Genomic DNA, 19,372 nt, shown 5'->3' on the forward strand with positions numbered 1-19,372 from the left:
GTTGATAGAGCTCTGATACAGAACAGATGTTTAGTTGATAGAGCTCTGATACGGAACAGATGTCTAGTTTATAGAGCTCTGATGTGGAACAGATGTCTAGTTGATAGAGCTCTGATGTGAACAGATGTCTAGTTGATAGAGCTCTGATGTGGAACAGATGTCTAGTTGATAGAGCTCTGATGTGGAACAGATGTCTAGTTGATAGAGCTCTGATACGGACCAGATGTCTAGTTGATAGAGCTCTGATACGGAACAGATGTCTAGTTGATAGAGCTCTGATGTGGAACAGATGTCTAGTTGATAGAGCTCTGATGTGGAACAGATGTCTAGTTGATAGAGCTCTGATACGGAACAGATGTCTAGTTGATAGAGCTCTGATACGGAACAGATGTCTAGTTGATAGAGCTCTGATACGGAACAGATGTCTAGTTGATAGAGCTCTGATACAGAACAGATGTCTAGTTGATAGAGCTCTGATACAGAACAGATGTCTAGTTGATAGAGCTCTGATACAGCACAGATGTCTAGTTGTTAGAGCTCTGATGTGGAACAGATGTCTAGTTGATAGAGCTCTGATGTGGAACAGATGTCTAGTTGATAGAGCTCTGATACAGAACAGATGTCTAGTTGATAGAGCTCTGATACAGAACAGATGTCTAGTTGATAGAGCTCTGATGTGGAACAGATGTCTAGTTGATAGAGCTCTGATACAGAACAGATGTCTCGTTGATAGAGCTCTGATACGGAACAGATGTCTAGTTGATAGAGCTCTGATGTGGAACAGATGTCTAGTTGATAGAGCTCTGATACGGAACAGATGTCTAGTTGATAGAGCTCTGATACGGAACAGATGTCTTGTTGATAGAGCTCTGATGTGGAACAGATGTCTAGTTGATAGAGCTCTGATACGGAACAGATGTCTAGTTGATAGAGCTCTGATACAGAACAGATGTCTAGTTGATAGAGCTCTGATACGGAACAGATGTCTAGTTGATAGTGCTCTGATACAGAACAGATGTCTAGTTGATAGAGCTCTGATACAGAACAGATGTCTAGTTGATAGAGCTCTGATACAGAACAGATGTCTAGTTGATAGAGCTCTGATGTGGAACAGATGTCTAGTTGATAGAGCTCTGATGTGGAACAGATGTCTAGTTGATAGAGCTCTGATACAGCACAGATGTCTAGTTGTTAGAGCTCTGATGTGGAACAGATGTCTAGTTGATAGAGCTCTGATGTGGAACAGATGTCTAGTTGATAGAGCTCTGATACAGAACAGATGTCTAGTTGTTAGAGCTCTGATGTGGAAAGAATGTCTAGTTGATAGAGCTCTGATGTGGAACAGATGTCTAGTTGATAGAGCTCTGATGTGGAACAGATGTCTAGTTGATAGAGCTCTGATGTGGAACAGATGTCTAGTTGATACAGCTCTGATGTGGAACAGATGTCTAGTTGATAGAGGTCTGATGTGGAACAGATGTCTAGTTGATAGAGCTCTGATACAGAACAGATGTCTAGTTGATAGAGCTCTGATACAGAACAGATGTCTAGTTGATAGAGCTCGGATACAGAACAGATGTCTAGTTGATAGAGCTCTGATACAGAACAGATGTCTAGTTGATAGAGCTCTGATACAGAACAGATGTCTAGTTGATAGAGCTCTGATACAGAACAGATGTCTAGTTGATAGAGCTCTGATACAGAACAGATGTCTAGTTGATAGAGCTCTGATACAGAACAGATGTCTAGTTGATAGAGCTCTGATACAGAACAGATGTCTAGTTGATAGAGCTCTGATACAGAACAGATGTCTAGTTGATAGAGCTCTAATACAGAACAGATGTCTAGTTGATAGAGCTCTGATACGGAACAGATGTCTAGTTGATAGAGCTCTTATACGGAACAGATGTCTAGTTGATAGAGCTCTGATACGGAACAGATGTCTAGTTGATAGAGCTCTGATACAGAACAGATGTCTAGTTGATAGAGCTCTGATGTGGAACAGATGTCTAGCTGAAAGAGCTCTGATGTGGAACAGATGTCTAGCTGAAAGAGCTCTGATGTGGAACAGATGTCTAGTTGATGGAGCTCTGATACAGAACAGATGTCTAGTTGATAGAGCTCTGATGTGGAACAGATGTCTAGTTGATAGAGCTCTGATGTGGAACAGATGTCTAGTTGATAGAGCTCTGATGTGGAACAGATGTCTAGTTGATAGAGCTCTGATACAGAACAGATGTCTAGTTGATAGAGCTCTGATACGGAACAGATGTCTAGTTGATAGAGCTCTGATACAGAACAGATGTCTAGTTGATAGAGCTCTGATGTGGAACAGATGTCTAGTTGATAGAGCTCTGATACAGAACAGATGTCTAGTTGATAGAGCTCTGATACGGAACAGATGTCTAGTTGATAGAGCTCTGATACAGAACAGATGTCTAGTTGATAGAGCTCTGATACAGAACAGATGTCTAGTTGATAGAGCTCTGATACAGAACAGATGTCTAGTTGATAGAGCTCTGATACAGAACAGATGTCTAGTTGATAGAGCTCTGATACAGAACAGATGTCTAGTTGATAGAGCTCTGATACAGAACAGATGTCTAGTTGATAGAGCTCTGATGTGGAACAGATGTCTAGTTGATAGAGCTCTGATACGGAACAGATGTCTAGTTGATAGAGCTCTGATACGGAACAGATGTCTAGTTGATAGAGCTCTGATACGGAACAGATGTCTAGTTGATAGTGCTCTGATACAGAACAGATGTCTAGTTGATAGAGCTCTGATACAGAACAGATGTCTAGTTGACAGAGCTCTGATACAGAACAGATGTCTAGTTGATAGAGCTCTGATGTGGAACAGATGTCTAGTTGATAGAGCTCTGATGTGGAACAGATGTCTAGTTGATAGAGCTCTGATACAGCACAGATGTCTAGTTGTTAGAGCTCTGATGTGGAACAGATGTCTAGTTGATAGAGCTCTGATGTGGAACAGATGTCTAGTTGATAGAGCTCTGATACAGAACAGATGTCTAGTTGATAGAGCTCTGATACAGAACAGATGTCTAGTTGATAGAGCTCTGATACAGAACAGATGTCTAGTTGATAGAGCTCTGATGTGGAACAGATGTCTAGTTGATAGAGCTCTGATACAGAACAGATGTCTCGTTGATAGAGCTCTGATACGGAACAGATGTCTAGTTGATAGAGCTCTGATGTGGAACAGATGTCTAGTTGATAGAGCTCTGATGTGGAACAGATGTCTAGTTGATAGAGCTGATACAGAACAGATGTCTAGTTGATAGAGCTCTGATGTGGAACAGATGTCTAGTTGATAGAGCTCTGATACGGAACAGATGTCTAGTTGATAGAGCTCTGATACAGAACAGATGTTTAGTTGATAGAGCTCTGATACGGAACAGATGTCTAGTTTATAGAGCTCTGATGTGGAACAGATGTCTAGTTGATAGAGCTCTGATGTGAACAGATGTCTAGTTGATAGAGCTCTGATGTGGAACAGATGTCTAGTTGATAGAGCTCTGATACAGAACAGATGTCTAGTTGATAGAGCTCTGATACAGAACAGATGTCTAGTTGATAGAGCTCTGATGTGGAACAGATGTCTAGTTGATAGAGCTCTGATTTGGAACAGATGTCTAGTTGATAGAGTTCTGATACGGAACAGATGTCTAGTTGATAGAGCTCTGATACGGAACAGATGTCTAGTTGATAGAGCTCTGATACAGAACAGATGTCTAGTTGATAGAGCTCTGATGTGGAACAGATGTCTAGTTGATAGAGCTCTGATACGGAACAGATGTCTAGTTGATAGAGCTCTGATACGGAACAGATGTCTAGTTGATAGAGCTCTGATGTGGAACAGATGTCTAGTTGATAGAGCTCTGATGTGGAACAGATGTCTAGTTGATAGAGCTCTGATGTGGAACAGATGTCTAGTTGATAGAGCTCTGATGTGGAACAGATGTCTAGTTGATAGAGCTCTGATGTGGAACAGATGTCTAGTTGATAGAGCTCTGATGTGGAACAGATGTCTAGTTGATAGAGCTCTGATGTGGAACAGATGTCTAGTTGATAGAGCTCTGATGTGGAACAGATGTCTAGTTGATAGAGCTCTGATGTGGAACAGATGTCTAGTAGATAGAGCTCTGATACAGAACAGATGTCTAGTTGATAGAGCTCTGATACAGAACAGATGTCTAGTTGATAGAGCTCTGATACAGAACAGATGTGTAGTTGATAGAGCTCTGATACAGAACAGATGTCTAGTTGATAGAGCTCTGATACAGAACAGATGTCTAGTTGATAGAGCTCTGATACAGAACAGATGTCTAGTGGCCTGCTTCTGTCTCAGGTGTTCCAAAAAGCATATCAGAGTAGAAATGCTGATCTAGGTTCAGGTGCCCTCCTGTCCGTATAATCGTATTCATTTTGATCTAAAATAAAATACTGTTCCTAGATCAGCACTCTTACTCTAAGAAGCGTTTCAGATATGAGCCCTGATGTGGATCTCATTTGTGTGAATGAAATGATGACGTCTACTGTGAGCCGTCACTCACGTGTGAGGTTTTGGTGTGAGGTGTGTGAGGGTTGTGTGAGATGTGTGTGAGGTGTGTGTGAGGTGTGTGAGGTTTGTGTGAAGGGTATGTGAGATGTGTGACAGAGGTTTGTGTGAGGGGTGTGTGTGTTTACCTCATCGGCTATCTGATCTGCCTTTGCTTGCAGGTTTTCCAGCTCATTGCGCATGTCCGCTTCATCTGCCATGGCTTCTGGGTAGTGAGATGGGCGTCGGCCTCCAAACCACGAGAAGACTGGCTGCTACTGCAAAGACTGAGGAGAGAGAGAGAGAACCCTAAGTATCATAAAGTATCACATTAGTGCGTTATGGCGATGAACAGAATATTTGTTATCCCTTTAGAGTCGCTGCTTAGTAGGGATATGAGCGATCCACAACAAGTCAAGCTGTATACGGTATGCATTTCAGATATGGTAGAACAGGACAATTCTTTGATAATGAATCTAGTCTACATAGCATTGTGGATGGCTCAGAGTTCTCATAGTTCTCAGAGTTCTCAGAATTCTCCTAGTTTTGAGTCAAACGAGTTTGCATCCACCTTCACTGAAGCATTGTCATGATTAGACAGACATACAGACACAGCAGACAAAATCCCTCAAGGTTAGAGTCCTTCCCCCTCTCTTATCTCCTTCTGAACATCTTGAAGAACAATCTGGCCTTCATGGCCATGTACTCTCATAGAACTGGCCACCCCTCCGAGCCTGGTTCCTCTCTAGGTTTCTTCCTAGGTTTCTGCCTTTCTAGGGAGTTTTTCCTTGCCACTGTGCTTCTACATCTGCATTACTTGCTGTTTGGGGTTTTAGGCTGGGTTTCTGTACAGCACTTCATGACATCTGCGGATGTTAAAAGGGCTTTATAAATACAGTTGAAGTCGGAAGTTTACATACACCTCAGCCAAATACATTTAAACTCAGTTTTTCACAATTCCTGACATTTAATACTAGTAAAAATGCCCTGTCTTAGGTCAGTTAGGATCACCACTTTATTTTAAGAATGTGAAATGTGTAAGGGCTGTCGTGAGAGAGAGACCAAGGTGCAGCGGAGTTAGTGTTCATCATAAAAGGTTTTAATGATCAACGAACACTATACAAAAGAAACCAAAAAACGACTAGCAACAGTTCTGTTAGGAACACACTAAACAGAAAACAATTACCCACAAAACTCAAAGGAAAAACATGCTCCTTATGTGTGACTCCCAATCAGCAACAACGAGCTTCAGCTGTGCCTGATTGGGAGCCACACACGGCCCAAAACAAAGAAATACAAAAACATAGAGAAAGGAACATAGAACGCCCACCCAATGTAACACCCTGGCCCAACCAAAATAAAGAACAAAAAACCCCTCTCTATGACCAGGACGTTACAAAATGTCAGAATAATAGCAGAGAGAATGATTTATTTCAGCTTTCATTCTTTCATCACATTCCCAGTGGGTCAGAAGTTTACATACACTCAATTAGTATTTGGTAGCATTGCCTTTAAATTGTTTAACTTGGGTCAAACGTTTCGGGTAGCCTTACACAAGCTTCCCACATTAAGTTGGGTGAATTTTGGCCCATTCCTCCTGATAGAGCACCCGCTTTTCAGTTCTGCACACACATTTTTTATAGGGTTGAGTTCAGGGCTTTGTGATGGCCACTCCAATACCTTGACTTTGTTGTCTTTAAGCCATTTTGCCACAACTTTGGAAGTACGTTTGGGGTTATTGTCCATTTGGAAGACCAATTTGCGACCAAGCTTTAACTTCCTGACTGATGTCTTGAGATGTTGCTTCAATATATCCACATAATTTTCCTTCCTCACAATGCCATCTATTTTGGGAAGTGCACCAATCCCTGCTACAGCAAAGCAACCCCACAACATGATGCTGCCACCCACATGCTTCATGGTTGGGATGGTGTTCTTCGGCTTGCAAGCATCCCTCTTTTTACTCCAAACATAACGATGGTCATTATGGCCAGTTCTATTTTTGTTTCATCAGACCAGAGGACATTTCTCCAAAAAGTACGATCTTTGTCCCCATGTGCAGTTGCAAACAGGAGATTGGCTTTTTTATGGCGGTTTTGGAGCAGTGGCTTCTTCTTTGCTGAGCGGCCTTTCAGGTTATGTCGATATAGGACTCGTTTTACTGTTAATATAGATGCTTTTGTACCTGTTTCCTCCAGCATCTACACAAGGTCCTTTGCTGTTGTTCTGGGATTGATTTGCACTTTTTGCACCAAAGTATGTTCATCTCTAGGAGACAGAACGCGTCTCCTTCCTGAGCGGTATGACGGCTGCGTGGTCCTATGGTGTTTATACTTGCGTACTATTGTTTGTACAGATGAACATGGTACCTTCAGGCATTTGGAAATTGCTCCCAAGGATGAACCAGACATGTGGAGGTCTACAATTTTTTGTCTGAGGTCTTGGCTGATTTCTTTAGATTTTCCCATGATGTCAAGCAAAGAGGCACTGAGTTTGAAGGTAGGCCTTGAAATACATCCACAGGTACACCTCCAATTGACTCAAATGATGTCAATTAGCCTATCAGAAGCTTCTAAAGCCATGACATAATTTTCTGGAATTTTCCAAGCTGCTTAAAGACACAGTCAGCTTAGTGTATGTAAACTTCTGACCCACTGGAATTGTGATACAGTGAATTATAAGTGAAATAAGGGAGAGGGGTAGGGAGGGAGAGGGGTAGGGCAAGAGAGAGGTAGTGAGGGAGAGGGGTAGGGAGGGAGAAGAAGAGAGAGAGACTAAACTGAAAGGAGTTGGCAGATTTGTTATGTAACACACTGTTACGATCGTCTGAAGAACTGGACCAAGGTGCGTACATTTTACTTTTAAGAATAATGACACCGGAAAAAACAACAAAATACAAAAACGAACGTGAAGCTACATGCAGTGCAGAAAGCCACTACACACAAACAAGATCCCACAATCACAGGTGGGGAAAAAGGGCTGCCTAAGTATGATCCCCAATCAGAGACAACGATAAACAGCTGCCTCTGATTGGGAGCCATACTAGGGCAACAAAGAAATAGAAACCTAGATATGCCCACCCAAGTCACATCCTGACCTAACAAAATAGACAATAAAAAAGGCTCTAAGGTCAGGGCGTGACACACACATTTCTTTAAGTTCACTTCAATCTGTTATTTATTCCATCAACATAACATGTACATTAAAACAATACTGCACTCTAAATCATTCTAAGTCAGTTGTCATAATGTCATGCATTTTAGAAAGCCTCTCTCAAAGGTTTTCATCTAAACTCGACAAAAGCCTCGGCCATTTTATGTTCTGAGATGCTTTGTTGTCGGGACAGATGGGAAACCATATCGTGTGATTGCTGTCAAGTACACAATGGCGGAATACAGTAAGAACCAGCTTGAGCTTGATGTCAACGATAACATTTCTATTTCTGTACACTGGGAGTCAGTCGGCAAGAGACTCAATGTTTCATAGACGTGGAAACTCACGTTCTTTATGTCCAAATCAACAAATTACAGTTATTTTCAGGTGAGGGTGAGGCAGGCTCAGATCCCAATGCGCACAGACGTCAATTCAATGTCTATTCCACGTTGGTTCAACGTAATTTCCTTGAAACGATGTGGAAACAAGGTTGATTGAACCAGTGTGTGCACATTGGTGTGATCCTATGTTTTAATGTCAGATAAGGTTTTCCCACTCCCTCTCTCTTTCTCTCCCATTCACTCGCTCTTTCCTTCCCTCTCTCTCCCCAGTCGTCAGTAGATCTTTAATAATTGAGTATCGGCTCTGAAAGGAACAGCGGCCCACAGTACAGGATAGTCAGACTCTTAAAAGCCTCCCTCCTTTCTCTCTTCTGTTGTTGTATTCCCCCCTCTCTCTCTCTCCCTCTTGCTCTCCCTTTCTCTCTCTCTCTTCCTCTTTTTGTATTTATTTTCATTTCACTGTGAGGGATATTGTCTTCTCCTCATTGTTTGTTTTCAGTAGTCTGATTTTCCCTCCTGCTCTTTCCTCCTGTCATCAGTAATCTCTCTCCAGTTCATTACCCCTCCGTCTATTACATTTATCCATTCTATCACCTCCTCCTCCTCCTCACTTCTTTCATGTCCACGACTCTCACATTCACCCCCTTCCCAGGCGAAAGGTTGTTATCACAGCTGGATAGAGACAGCTGACAGGACTCTAGGTGTTGAATAGTGTCCAGCATTACTATATAACAACATCATAATTGACTTTTTCAAGTCAATAGTCTGAAATGGACTGGATTCACTACCAAAGGAGGCTGCATACTGTAGCAACACACAACAGATCCCAGGCTGTTGGTGAACAGTCTATCAGTTTGCCTCCAGTGAAACAGGCTGTTGGTGAACAGTCTATCAGTTTGCCTCCAGTGAAACAGGCTATTGGTGAACAGTCTATCAGTTTGCCTCCAGTGAAACAGGCTGTTGGTGAACAGTCTATCAGTTTGTCTCCAGTGAAACAGGCTGTTGGTGAACAGTCTATCAGTTTGTCTCCAGTGAAACAGGCTGTTGGTGAACAGTCTATCAGTTTGTCTCCAGTGAAACAGGCTGTTGGTGAACAGTCTATCAGTTTGTCTCCAGTGAAACAGGCTGTTGGTGAACAGTCTATCAGTTTGTCTCCAGTGAAACAGGCTGTTGGTGAACAGTCTATCAGTTTGTCTCCAGTGAAACAGGCTGTTGGTGAACAGTCTATCAGTTTGTCTCCAGTGAAACAGGCTGTTGGTGAACAGTCTATCAGTTTGCCTCCAGTGAAACAGGCTGTTGGTGAACAGTCTATCAGTTTGTCTCCAGTGAAACAGGCTGTTGGTGAACAGTCTATCAGTTTGTCTCCAGTGAAACAGGCTGTTGGTGAACAGTCTATCAGTTTGTCTCCAGTGAAACAGGCTGTTGGTGAACAGTCTATCAGTTTGTCTCCAGTGAAACAGGCTGTTGGTGAACAGTCTATCAGTTTGTCTCCAGTGAAACAGGCTGTTGGTGAACAGTCTATCAGTTTGTCTCCAGTGAAACAGGCTGTTGGTGAACAGTCTATCAGTTTGTCTCCAGTGAAACAGGCTGTTGGTGAACAGTCTATCAGTTTGTCTCCAGTGAAACAGGCTGTTGGTGAACAGTCTATCAGTTTGTCTCCAGTGAAACAGGCTGTTGGTGAACAGTCTATCAGTTTGTCTCCAGTGAAACAGGCTGTTGGTGAACAGTCTATCAGTTTGTCTCCAGTGAAACAGGCTGTTGGTGAACAGTCTATCAGTTTGTCTCCAGTGAAACAGGCTGTTGGTGAACAGTCTATCAGTTTGTCTCCAGTGAAACAGGCTGTTGGTGAACAGTCTATCAGTTTGTCTCCAGTGAAACAGGCTGTTGGTGAACAGTCTATCAGTTTGTCTCCAGTGAAACAGGCTGTTGGTGAACAGTCTATCAGTTTGTCTCCAGTGAAACAGGCTGTTGGTGAACAGTCTATCAGTTTGTCTCCAGTGAAACAGGCTGTTGGTGAACAGTCTATCAGTTTGTCTCCAGTGAAACAGGCTGTTGGTGAACAGTCTATCAGTTTGTCTCCAGTGAAACAGGCTGTTGGTGAACAGTCTATCAGTTTGTCTCCAGTGAAACAGGCTGTTGGTGAACAGACCATGGCCGTTTTCTGTTATCAACTAAAATGCTCTGCCTTTTGTGGCATTTAGCGTTGACCTTTAGCATGGCTGTTGCAGACAGACAGACAGACAGACAGACAGACAGACAGACAGACAGACAGACAGACAGACAGACAGACAGACAGACAGACAGACAGACAGACAGACAGACAGACAGACAGACAGACAGACAGACAGACAGACAGACAGACAGACAGACAGACAGACAGACAGACCAATCCTAGTCTCTCACACACACTTGCTGTCTTTTACCCAACACAAACCTGGTAAGGTCTAAACCTGCTCCATGCAGGGAGAACTTCAAAAACAGAACTTCTCTGGTGCAGCAGTCATGTGTTTTAGTACAAGGTCTTTCTCAATTCAGAATCGATAGAGCTCAGTCTCAATTAATCTTTCCTCGATCCTCTCTCCTCGTCCTTCCTCTCAACAGGAGAGGTAAGAGAGGAGCGACCTTGGACCTTCTCCTCCAATACTGTTGAGAAGAAGATTGTGGAAAGATGAATTGAGATTGAGTGGCTCTAGGCTACTAGGGCTCTATCTGTTGCTAAGTCCCGCCTCCCCATCCCCCTCCACAAGACACGCTGCTGTCACTCCGTTTGATTGACGACATTCGTAAGGCCTCAGCCAGAACTGAGCCGAGGGAGAGATTAAAAACACCAGGGTAAAGAGGATTTACGCACCACTGTTTTCTTTCTCCTCCTCCATGTTATTTACTGCATCTCTCTCGCTATCTCTGTTATTTCACGCTAATCACAAACCCTATCTGCAAGAGCCATTCCAATAAAGCACATTTAGATGACAGACTGTAGCGAATAAAAGTGTAGTGGCGGCAGGATGAGGGAGGGAGGGGCAGTGTTGGCCCACCGAGGCAGGATGAGGGAAGGAGGCAGGGCCAGTGGCAGCCCATCGAGGCAGGATGAGGGAGGGAGGCAGGGCCAGTGGCAGCCCATCGAGGCAGGATGAGGGAGGGAGGGGCAGTGGCGGCCCATCGAGGCAGGATGAGGGAGGGAGGCAGGGCCAGTGGCAGCCCATCGAGGCAGGATGAGGGAGGGAGGCAGGGCCAGTGGCAGCCCATCGAGGCAGGATGAGGGAGGGAGGGGCAGTGGCGGCCCATCGAGGCAGGATGAGGGAGGGGATTAGCCTTGTCATCTTCTGACATGATTAACACAGTACCATTCTCCCCATAAACCAGGGATCCAACTGGTAGCTATTTTAAGCAACAACAACATTGACAAAAATCCTATTTAAACCCAGGAATGGAAAATTCCATTCTCAATTCCATAAACCATTTACAGCACTGTGGAGTTAGGATTTCTACAATGTACGTTTTCTTGAGCTCGTCTGGTAGGCTCATGTCAATGGGCAGATCTTGGCTCTGCTTCCCTTTGTAGTCTGTAATGGTTTGTAAGCCCTGCCACATCTGACGAGCGTCGAAGCCGGTGTAGTATGATTCGATCTTAGTCCTGTATTGACATTTTGCCTGTTTGATGGTTCGTCAGAGGGCATAGCGGGATTTCCTATAAGCTTCCAGGTTAGAGACCCGCTCTTTGAAAGCGGCAGCTCTAGCCTTTAGCTCAGTGCGGATGTTACCTGTAATCCATGGCTTCTGGTTGGGGTATGTATGTACAGTCACTGTGGGGACGACGTCGTCGATGCACTTATTGATGAAGCCAATGACTGATGTGGTGTACTCCTCAATGCCATCAGAGGAATCCTGGAACATATTCCAGTTTGTGCTAGCAAAACAGTTCTGTTGCTTAGCATCTGCTTCATCTGACCACTTTTTTTATTGATCGAGTTACTGGTGCTTCCTGCTTTAATTTGTGCTTGTAAGCAGGAATCAGGAGGATAGAATTATGGTCAGATTTGCCAAATGGAGGGCAAGGGAGAGTTTTGTATGCGTCTCTGTGTGTGGAGTAAAGGTGGTCCAGAGTTTTTTCCCCCTCTGGTTGCACATTTAACATGTTGATAGAAATTAGGAAAGACGGATTTAAGTTTCCCTGCATTAAAGTCCCCGGCCACTAGGAGCGCCGCCTCTGGGTGAGCTTTTTCCTGTTTGTTAATGGCACAATACAGCTCATTGAGTGCTGTCTTAGTGCCAGCCTCAGTCTGTGGTGGTATGTAGACAGCTACAAAAAATACAGATGAAAAACTCTCTAGGTAGATAGTGCGGTCTACATCTTATGAGATACTCTACCTCAGGCAAGCAAAACCTCAAGACTTCCTTAGATATCGTGCACCAGCTGATGTTTACAAAAATAAAAATACATAGTCCGCCGCCCCTTGTCTTACCAGACGCCGCTGTTCTATCTTGCCGGTACAGCATATAACCAGCCAGCTCTATGTTGATAGTGTCGTCGTTCAACCACGTCTCCGTAAAGCATAAGATATTACAGTTTTGAATGTCCCGCTGGTAGTGTAGTCTTCTGCATAGGTCATCGAATATTATTTTCCAAAGATTGCATGTATGCTAGCAGAATGGAAGGCAGTGTAAGTTTATTAGATCGCCTACGAATTCTAAGAAGGCAGCCCTCTGGCCCATTTTTCTCTGTCTCCTCTTCACGCAAAGGATGGGGATCTGGGCCTGTTCCTGGGAAAGCAGTATGTCATTCACATTGGACTCATTAAAGGACAAAAAGGATTCTGACAGTCTGTGGTGAGTAATCACAGATCTGATGTCCAGAAGTTATTTTCGGTCATAAGAGAGGGCATATGTAATCATGTGATGAAGAGAGGCTAGGAGATACGATAATAATGCTTTTAATCAACTTATAGTGCTCAACACTGAGCTCTATTAGAAACAGCTCAACGCTGAGCTCCATTAGAAACAGCTCAACACTGAGCTCTATTAGAAACAGCTCAACGCTGAGCTCCATTAGAAACAGCTCAACGCTGAGCTCTATTAGAAACAGCTCAACACTGAGCTCTATTAGAAACAGATCAACACTGAGCTCCATTACAAACAGATCAACGCTGAGCTCTATTAGAAACAGAACACTGAGCTCTATTAGAAACAGAACACTGAGCTCCATTAGAAACAGATCAACACTGAGCTCCATTAGAAACAGCTCAACACTGAGCTCTATTAGAAACAGCTCAATGCTGAGCTCTATTAGGAACAGCTTAACGCTGAGCTCTATTAGAAACAGCTCAACGCTGAGCTCTATTAGAAACAGATCAACGCTGAGCTCTATTAGAAACAGATCAACGCTGAGCTCTTATTGCAGAACACGAGCTCGAACGCTCTGAGCTCCATTAGAAACAGCTCAACGCTGAGCTCCAGTTAGAACAGCTCAACGCTGAGCTCCATTAGAAACAGCTAAACGCGGCCGTGCAGCTCACGCTGGCTCAGAGAACAGCTCAACGCTGAGCTCAGTTAGAACAGCTCAACGCTGAGCTCCATTAGAAACAGCTAAACGCTGAGCTCAGTTAGAACAGCTCAATGCTGAGCTCAGTTAGAACAGCTCAACGCTGAGCTACCTCTGTTTTGTTTGCTGTTCGGGGTTTTAGGCTGGCTGTCTGTAAAGCACTTTGTGACAACTGCTGATGTAAAAAGGGCTTCATAAAATACATTTAATTGATTGATTTAACATAGCACAGACCTTTAGCACTGATTTCTAAATCAAATGGATCTATTAATGTCCTGTTGTGTGGAAGATGAGATGTTTTATAGATCATATCATCTGCAGAGTGACTTACTATTGCATATAGTAATGAACCATCAGGTATATAGCAGAGGGCGGAGCTATAGGAGGATGGACTCATTGGAATCCTACACTAATGAACCATCAGGTATATAGCAGTATATAACAATGAGATGCTGTCCAAGTGTCAAACAGCAGGCTGGTAACAATGAGATGCTGTCCAAGTGTCAAACAGCAGGCTGGTAACAATGAGATGCTGTCCAAATGTCAAACAGCAGGCTGGAAACAATGAGATGCTGTCCCAGTGTCAAACAGCAAGCTGGTAACAATGAGATGCTGTCCTAGTGTCAAACAGCAGGCTGGAAACAATGAGATGCTGTCCAAGTGTCAAACAGAAAGCTGGTAACAATGAGATGCTGTCCTAGTGTCAAACAGCAGGCTGGAAACAATGAGATGCTGTCCAAGTGTCAAACAGCAAGCTCGTAACAATGAGATGCTGTCCTAGTGTCAAACAGCAGGCTGGAAACAATGAGATGCTGTCCTATTGTCAAACAGCAGGCTGGAAACAATGAGATGCTGTCCTATTGTCAAACAGCAGGCTGGAAACAATGAGATGCTGTCCTATTGTCAAACAGCAGGCTGGTAACAATGAGATGCTGTCCCAGTGTCAAACAGCAGGCTGGTAACAATGAGATGCTGTCCTAGTATCAAACAGCAGGCTGGAAACAATGAGATGCTGTCCCGGTGTCAAACAGCAGGCTGGAAACAATGAGATGCTGTCCTATTGTCAAACAGCAGGCTGGTAACAATGAGATGCTGTCCTAGTGTCAAACAGCAGGCTGGAAACAATGAGATGCTGTCCTATTGTCAAACAGCAGGCTGGTAACAATGAGATGCTGTCCTATTGTCAAACAGCAGGCTGGAAACAATGAGATGCTGTCCTATTGTCAAACAGCAGGCTGGAAACAATGAGATGCTGTCCTATTGTCAAACAGCAGGCTGGTAACACACTGTCAGCTGCCAGTGATGAACCGTCTCTGTTCACTGCAATCAATCAGACTCCATGTTCAGCACAGATAAACAACATTTCCCCAGGAAATAGGAGCCGTTTCAGAGCCGAGCCTGTCACACCACAGTCCGTGTGGTTCTGAGGGAAACCAGGTCACTAGACTGCTGTAGCTCAGGTAACAATGGAGTGCTGGGGCTAAACCACATCTCATAGAGATGTACAGTAGATATGAAGATCATGTGTGTGTCTGTCTGCTTTCTTCTTCATCTTATTCATGTATCTCCAACACAGGCCTTTCATTTTGAAGCTAGAAAGTTCCATTGTGTTAATCATTCAAAGCCTATATAACCTACAGTACATGCAACCGCACAATGGTACGCTAACCTGTTTCTCATGCAGCTGACTGCCAGTAGCCTAAAATAAAGTAACAGCCTTGAGCGTTTACGTGGCTCATATTTCATTATGAGCCACGGAGCAGCCCAGTGCCCAGACGTTGCCCTCTACCCCAGCTTTCAGGAGATCAAGGTTGCACAGGCTCCATATTTGATAATTAAACACGACCACATTAAATAACTGTGTCAAGGACACGGAGAGGGGGAGGGGGAAGGAGTTTGGGGGGGGGCGGGGCTGCTGCCATTTTACTATGTCACATCTGTCTCCTTCACATCAAAGACATGCTCCATTATTCACAGGTTGTTACCAGGGCAACATTATTAATGCAGGAGCTTCCATCTCCATCTGTGTGTGTGTGTGTGTGTGTGTGTGTGTGTGTGTGTGTGTGTGTGTGTGTGTGTGTGTGTGTGTGTGTGTGTGTGTGTGTGTGTGTGTGTGTGTGCATACACAGATAAACCTAGGATGTTTACATAACAAGGTTACTAAAGACTAGCTATCTATAAATGACCTCTGTAAAATATATGTATACAGTTAAAGTCGGAAGTTTACATACACGTAGGTTGCACTCATTAAAACTCATTTTTCAACCACTCCACAAATTTCTTGTTAACAAACTATAGTTTTGGCAAGTCGGTTAGGACATCTACTTTGTGCATGACACAAGTAATTTTTCCAACAATTGTTTACAGACAGATTATTTGACTTATAATTCACTGTATCACAATACCAGTGGGTCAGAAGTTTACATACACTAAGTTGACTGTGCCTTTAAACAGCTTGGAAAATTCCAGAAAAAGATGTCATGGCTTTAGAAGCTTCTGATAGGCTAATTGACATCACTTGAGTCAATTGGAGGTGTACCTGAGGATGTATTTCAAGGCCTACCTTCAAACTCAGTGCCTCTTTGCTTGACATCAAGGGAAAATCAAAAGAAATCAGCCAAGATTGTAGACCTCCACAAGTCTGGTTCATCCTTGGGAGCAATTTCCAAATGCCTGAAGGTACCATGTTCATCTGTACAAACAATAGTACGCAAGTATAAACACCATAGGACCATGCAGCCATCATACCGCTCAGGAAGGAGACACGTTCTGTCTCCTAGAGATGAATGTACTTTGGTGCGAAAAGTGCAAATCAATCCCAGAACAACAGCAAAGGACCTCGACATAACCTGAAAGGCCGCTCAGCAAGGAAGAAGCCACTGCTCCAAAACCGCCATAAAATAGCCAGACTATGTTTTGCAACTGCACATGGGAACAAAGATCGTACTTTTTGGATAAATGTCCTCTGGTCTGATGAAACAAAAATGGCCATAATGGCCATAATGACCATCGTTATGTTTGGAGGAAAAAGCGGAAGGCTTGCAAGCCGAAGAACACCATCCCAACCGTAAAGCACAGGGGTGGCAGCATCATGTTGTAAGGGTGCTTTGCTGCAGGAGGGACTGGTGCACTTCACAAAATAGATGGCATCATGAGGTAGGAAAATTATGTGGATATATTGAAGCAACATCTCAAGACATCAGTCAGGAAGTTAAAGCTTGGTCGCAAACAGGTCTTCCAAATGGACAATGACCCCAAGCATACTTCCAAAGTTGTGGCAAAATGGCTTAAGGACAACGAAGTCAATGTATTGGAGTGGCCATCACAAAGCCCTGACCTCAACCCTATAGAAAATGTGTGGGCAGAACTGATAAAGTGTGTGCAAGCAAGGTCTACAAACCTAACGTTTCGGGTAGCCTTACACCAGCTCTGTCAGGAGGAATGGGCCAAAATTCATCCAACTTATTTTGGGAAGCTTGTGGAAGGCTACCCGAAACGTTTGACCCAAGTTAAACAATTTAAAGGCAATGCTACCAAATACTAATTGAGTGTATGTAAACTTCTGACCCGCTGAGAATGTGATGAAAGAAATAAAGCATTCTCTACTATTATTCTGACATTTCACATTCTTAAAATAAAGTGGTGATCCTAACTGTATGTAAACTTCTGACCCGCTGGGAATGTGATGAAAGAAATAAAAGCTAAAATAAATCATTCTCTCTCACTTCAAATAAAGTGGTGATCCTAACTGGATGTAAACTTCCGACATCAACTATATATAATTCTCATCAATCAGCCGCTCTCCTCTCCACTACAACTCTTCCCATGGTTGCTGGTCGAACATACCTGACAATGTGTTTAAAGGGGCATTCTGCTAAACCAACAATAACAAAGTGGCCACCCCACCACTGTTCTGGTAAACAGGGGAGGGATAGAGCTGGAGAAATGTAACCACTCTCAATTCATAGACAGAGCTATGGATACAAGGACTGACAATCCATGATATCAACATTGAAGTTCTAACCATGTTATGAGGCTTTAAAGCTTATATTTTGGGTACTGAGGGGGTGTGACAGCTGAACTCAGCTCATGAGGCATCTGTAACTTATATTCTTTAACAATCAATAGAAATAAACTGAGTGGACAAAACATTAAGAACACCTGCTCTTTCCATGACATAGACCGACCAGGTGAATCCAGGTGAAAGCTATGATCCCTTATTGAAGTCACCTGTTAAATGTTTTGTACGCTTAGTGTATATTATTAATTTCAACTTTTTAAAATTGATGTAGCAATCACAGATTGTCCCTTTTTAAATACGAAACCAATAACAAAACTCCAGAGATAACATTATATGAGAATGTTATTTTTACTGTTAATGTGACCTGGTGAAAGACGATAATGGAGAAAATAAATTCCCTTTTGGTTATGCATTAAGCACTTTGTATTTAGACCCAGTGGATCTGTAGCTATGGCGTTCTATAATCTGGTAGTCGCAGAGGAATGGTTTAGGCCTGGTGATTGTCTATGGGTGGAACTGAAGTGATTTTCCTGTTTTCTACAGCGTTACTGTCTATAGATATGCTGCTCCAGGGTCAGGGCCATCTGCTCTCTATCCACACACACACACACCCAGAGGATCTTCCTCCAGCACATAGCATGCCTTCCGGCTTAACTCCACCAAAGCCCTGATCCTATGAAGTCAGGGAGACTCCCATATGGTCTGCACCGGAGCAACGGAGACAAGGACCACACACTGTACACACACAAACACACACGTACTGTAGCTCATAGTCATAACTCATCACTAACTCAGGACCCTGGGACTGAATACTTCCCCTTGCAACTGGATCCTGGACTTTCTGACGGGCCGACCCCAGGTGGTGAGGATAGGCAACATCACCTCCGCCACACTGACCCTCAACACGGGGGGGGACACTCAAAGGTGTGTGCTTAGCAACGCACGACTCAAACACCATCATCTAGTTTGCTGACGACACGACAGTGGTATGCCTGATCACTGACGACAATGAGACAGCCTATAGCAGTGGTCACCAACCGGTCGATCTCCAAACATTTCTGTTAAAAAAATTATGATAAAGCCTTGGTTGCCTATATATACACTGTGGGTGGTAGATGCACTTGATTCAGCAGCCCTAGTGCTGTTGATGGTAGGAACACTTGATTCAGCAGCCCTAGTGTTGTTGATGGTAGGAGCACTTGATTCAGCAGCGCTAGTGCTGTTGATGGTAGGTGCACTTGATTCAGCAGCCCTAGCGCTGTTGATGGTAGGAGCACTTGATTCAGCAGCCCTAGTGTTGTTGATGGTAGGAGCACTTGATTCAGCAGCCCTAGTGCTGTTGATGGTAGGAGCACTTGATTCAGCAGCCCTAGTGCTGTTGGTGGTAGGTGCACTTGATTCAGCAGCGCTAGTGCTGTTGGTGGTAGGTGCACTTGATTCAGCAGCCCTAGTGTTGTTGGTGGTAGAAGCACTTGATTCAGCAGCCCTAGTGTTGTTGATGGTAGGAGCACTTGATTCAGCAGCCCTAGTGCTGTTGATGGTAGGAGCACTTGATTCAGCAGCCCTAGTGCTGTTGATGGTAGGAACACTTGATTCAGCAGCCCTAGTGTTGTTGATGGTAGGAGCACTTGATTCAGCAGCCCTAGTGCTGTTGATGGTAGGTGCACTTGATTCAGCAGCCCTAGTGCTGTTGATGGTAGGAGCACTTGATTCAGCAGCCCTAGTGCTGTTGATGGTAGGAACACTTGATTCAGCAG

At 43.7% G+C, this 19,372-nt stretch overlaps 1 protein-coding gene across 1 annotated transcript in view; it reads right to left on the reverse strand.

Moving 5' to 3' along the window:
- Positions 1–19,372, reverse strand: part of LOC106607199 (synaptosomal-associated protein 25-B) — a 71,101-nt gene that overhangs the window by 36,469 nt on the left and 15,260 nt on the right. Inside the window, exon 2 of the mRNA XM_045712837.2 lies at positions 4,711–4,848. Within this exon, the coding sequence (XP_045568793.1) occupies positions 4,711–4,782 (72 nt within the window). The 5' untranslated portion in view covers positions 4,783–4,848. The remainder of the gene's footprint in view (positions 1–4,710; positions 4,849–19,372) is intronic.

Source organism: Salmo salar, chromosome 01 (assembly GCF_965601325.2).
Source record: "Salmo salar chromosome 01, fSalSal1, whole genome shotgun sequence".
Classification (NCBI taxonomy): Eukaryota; Metazoa; Chordata; class Actinopteri; order Salmoniformes; family Salmonidae; genus Salmo; species Salmo salar.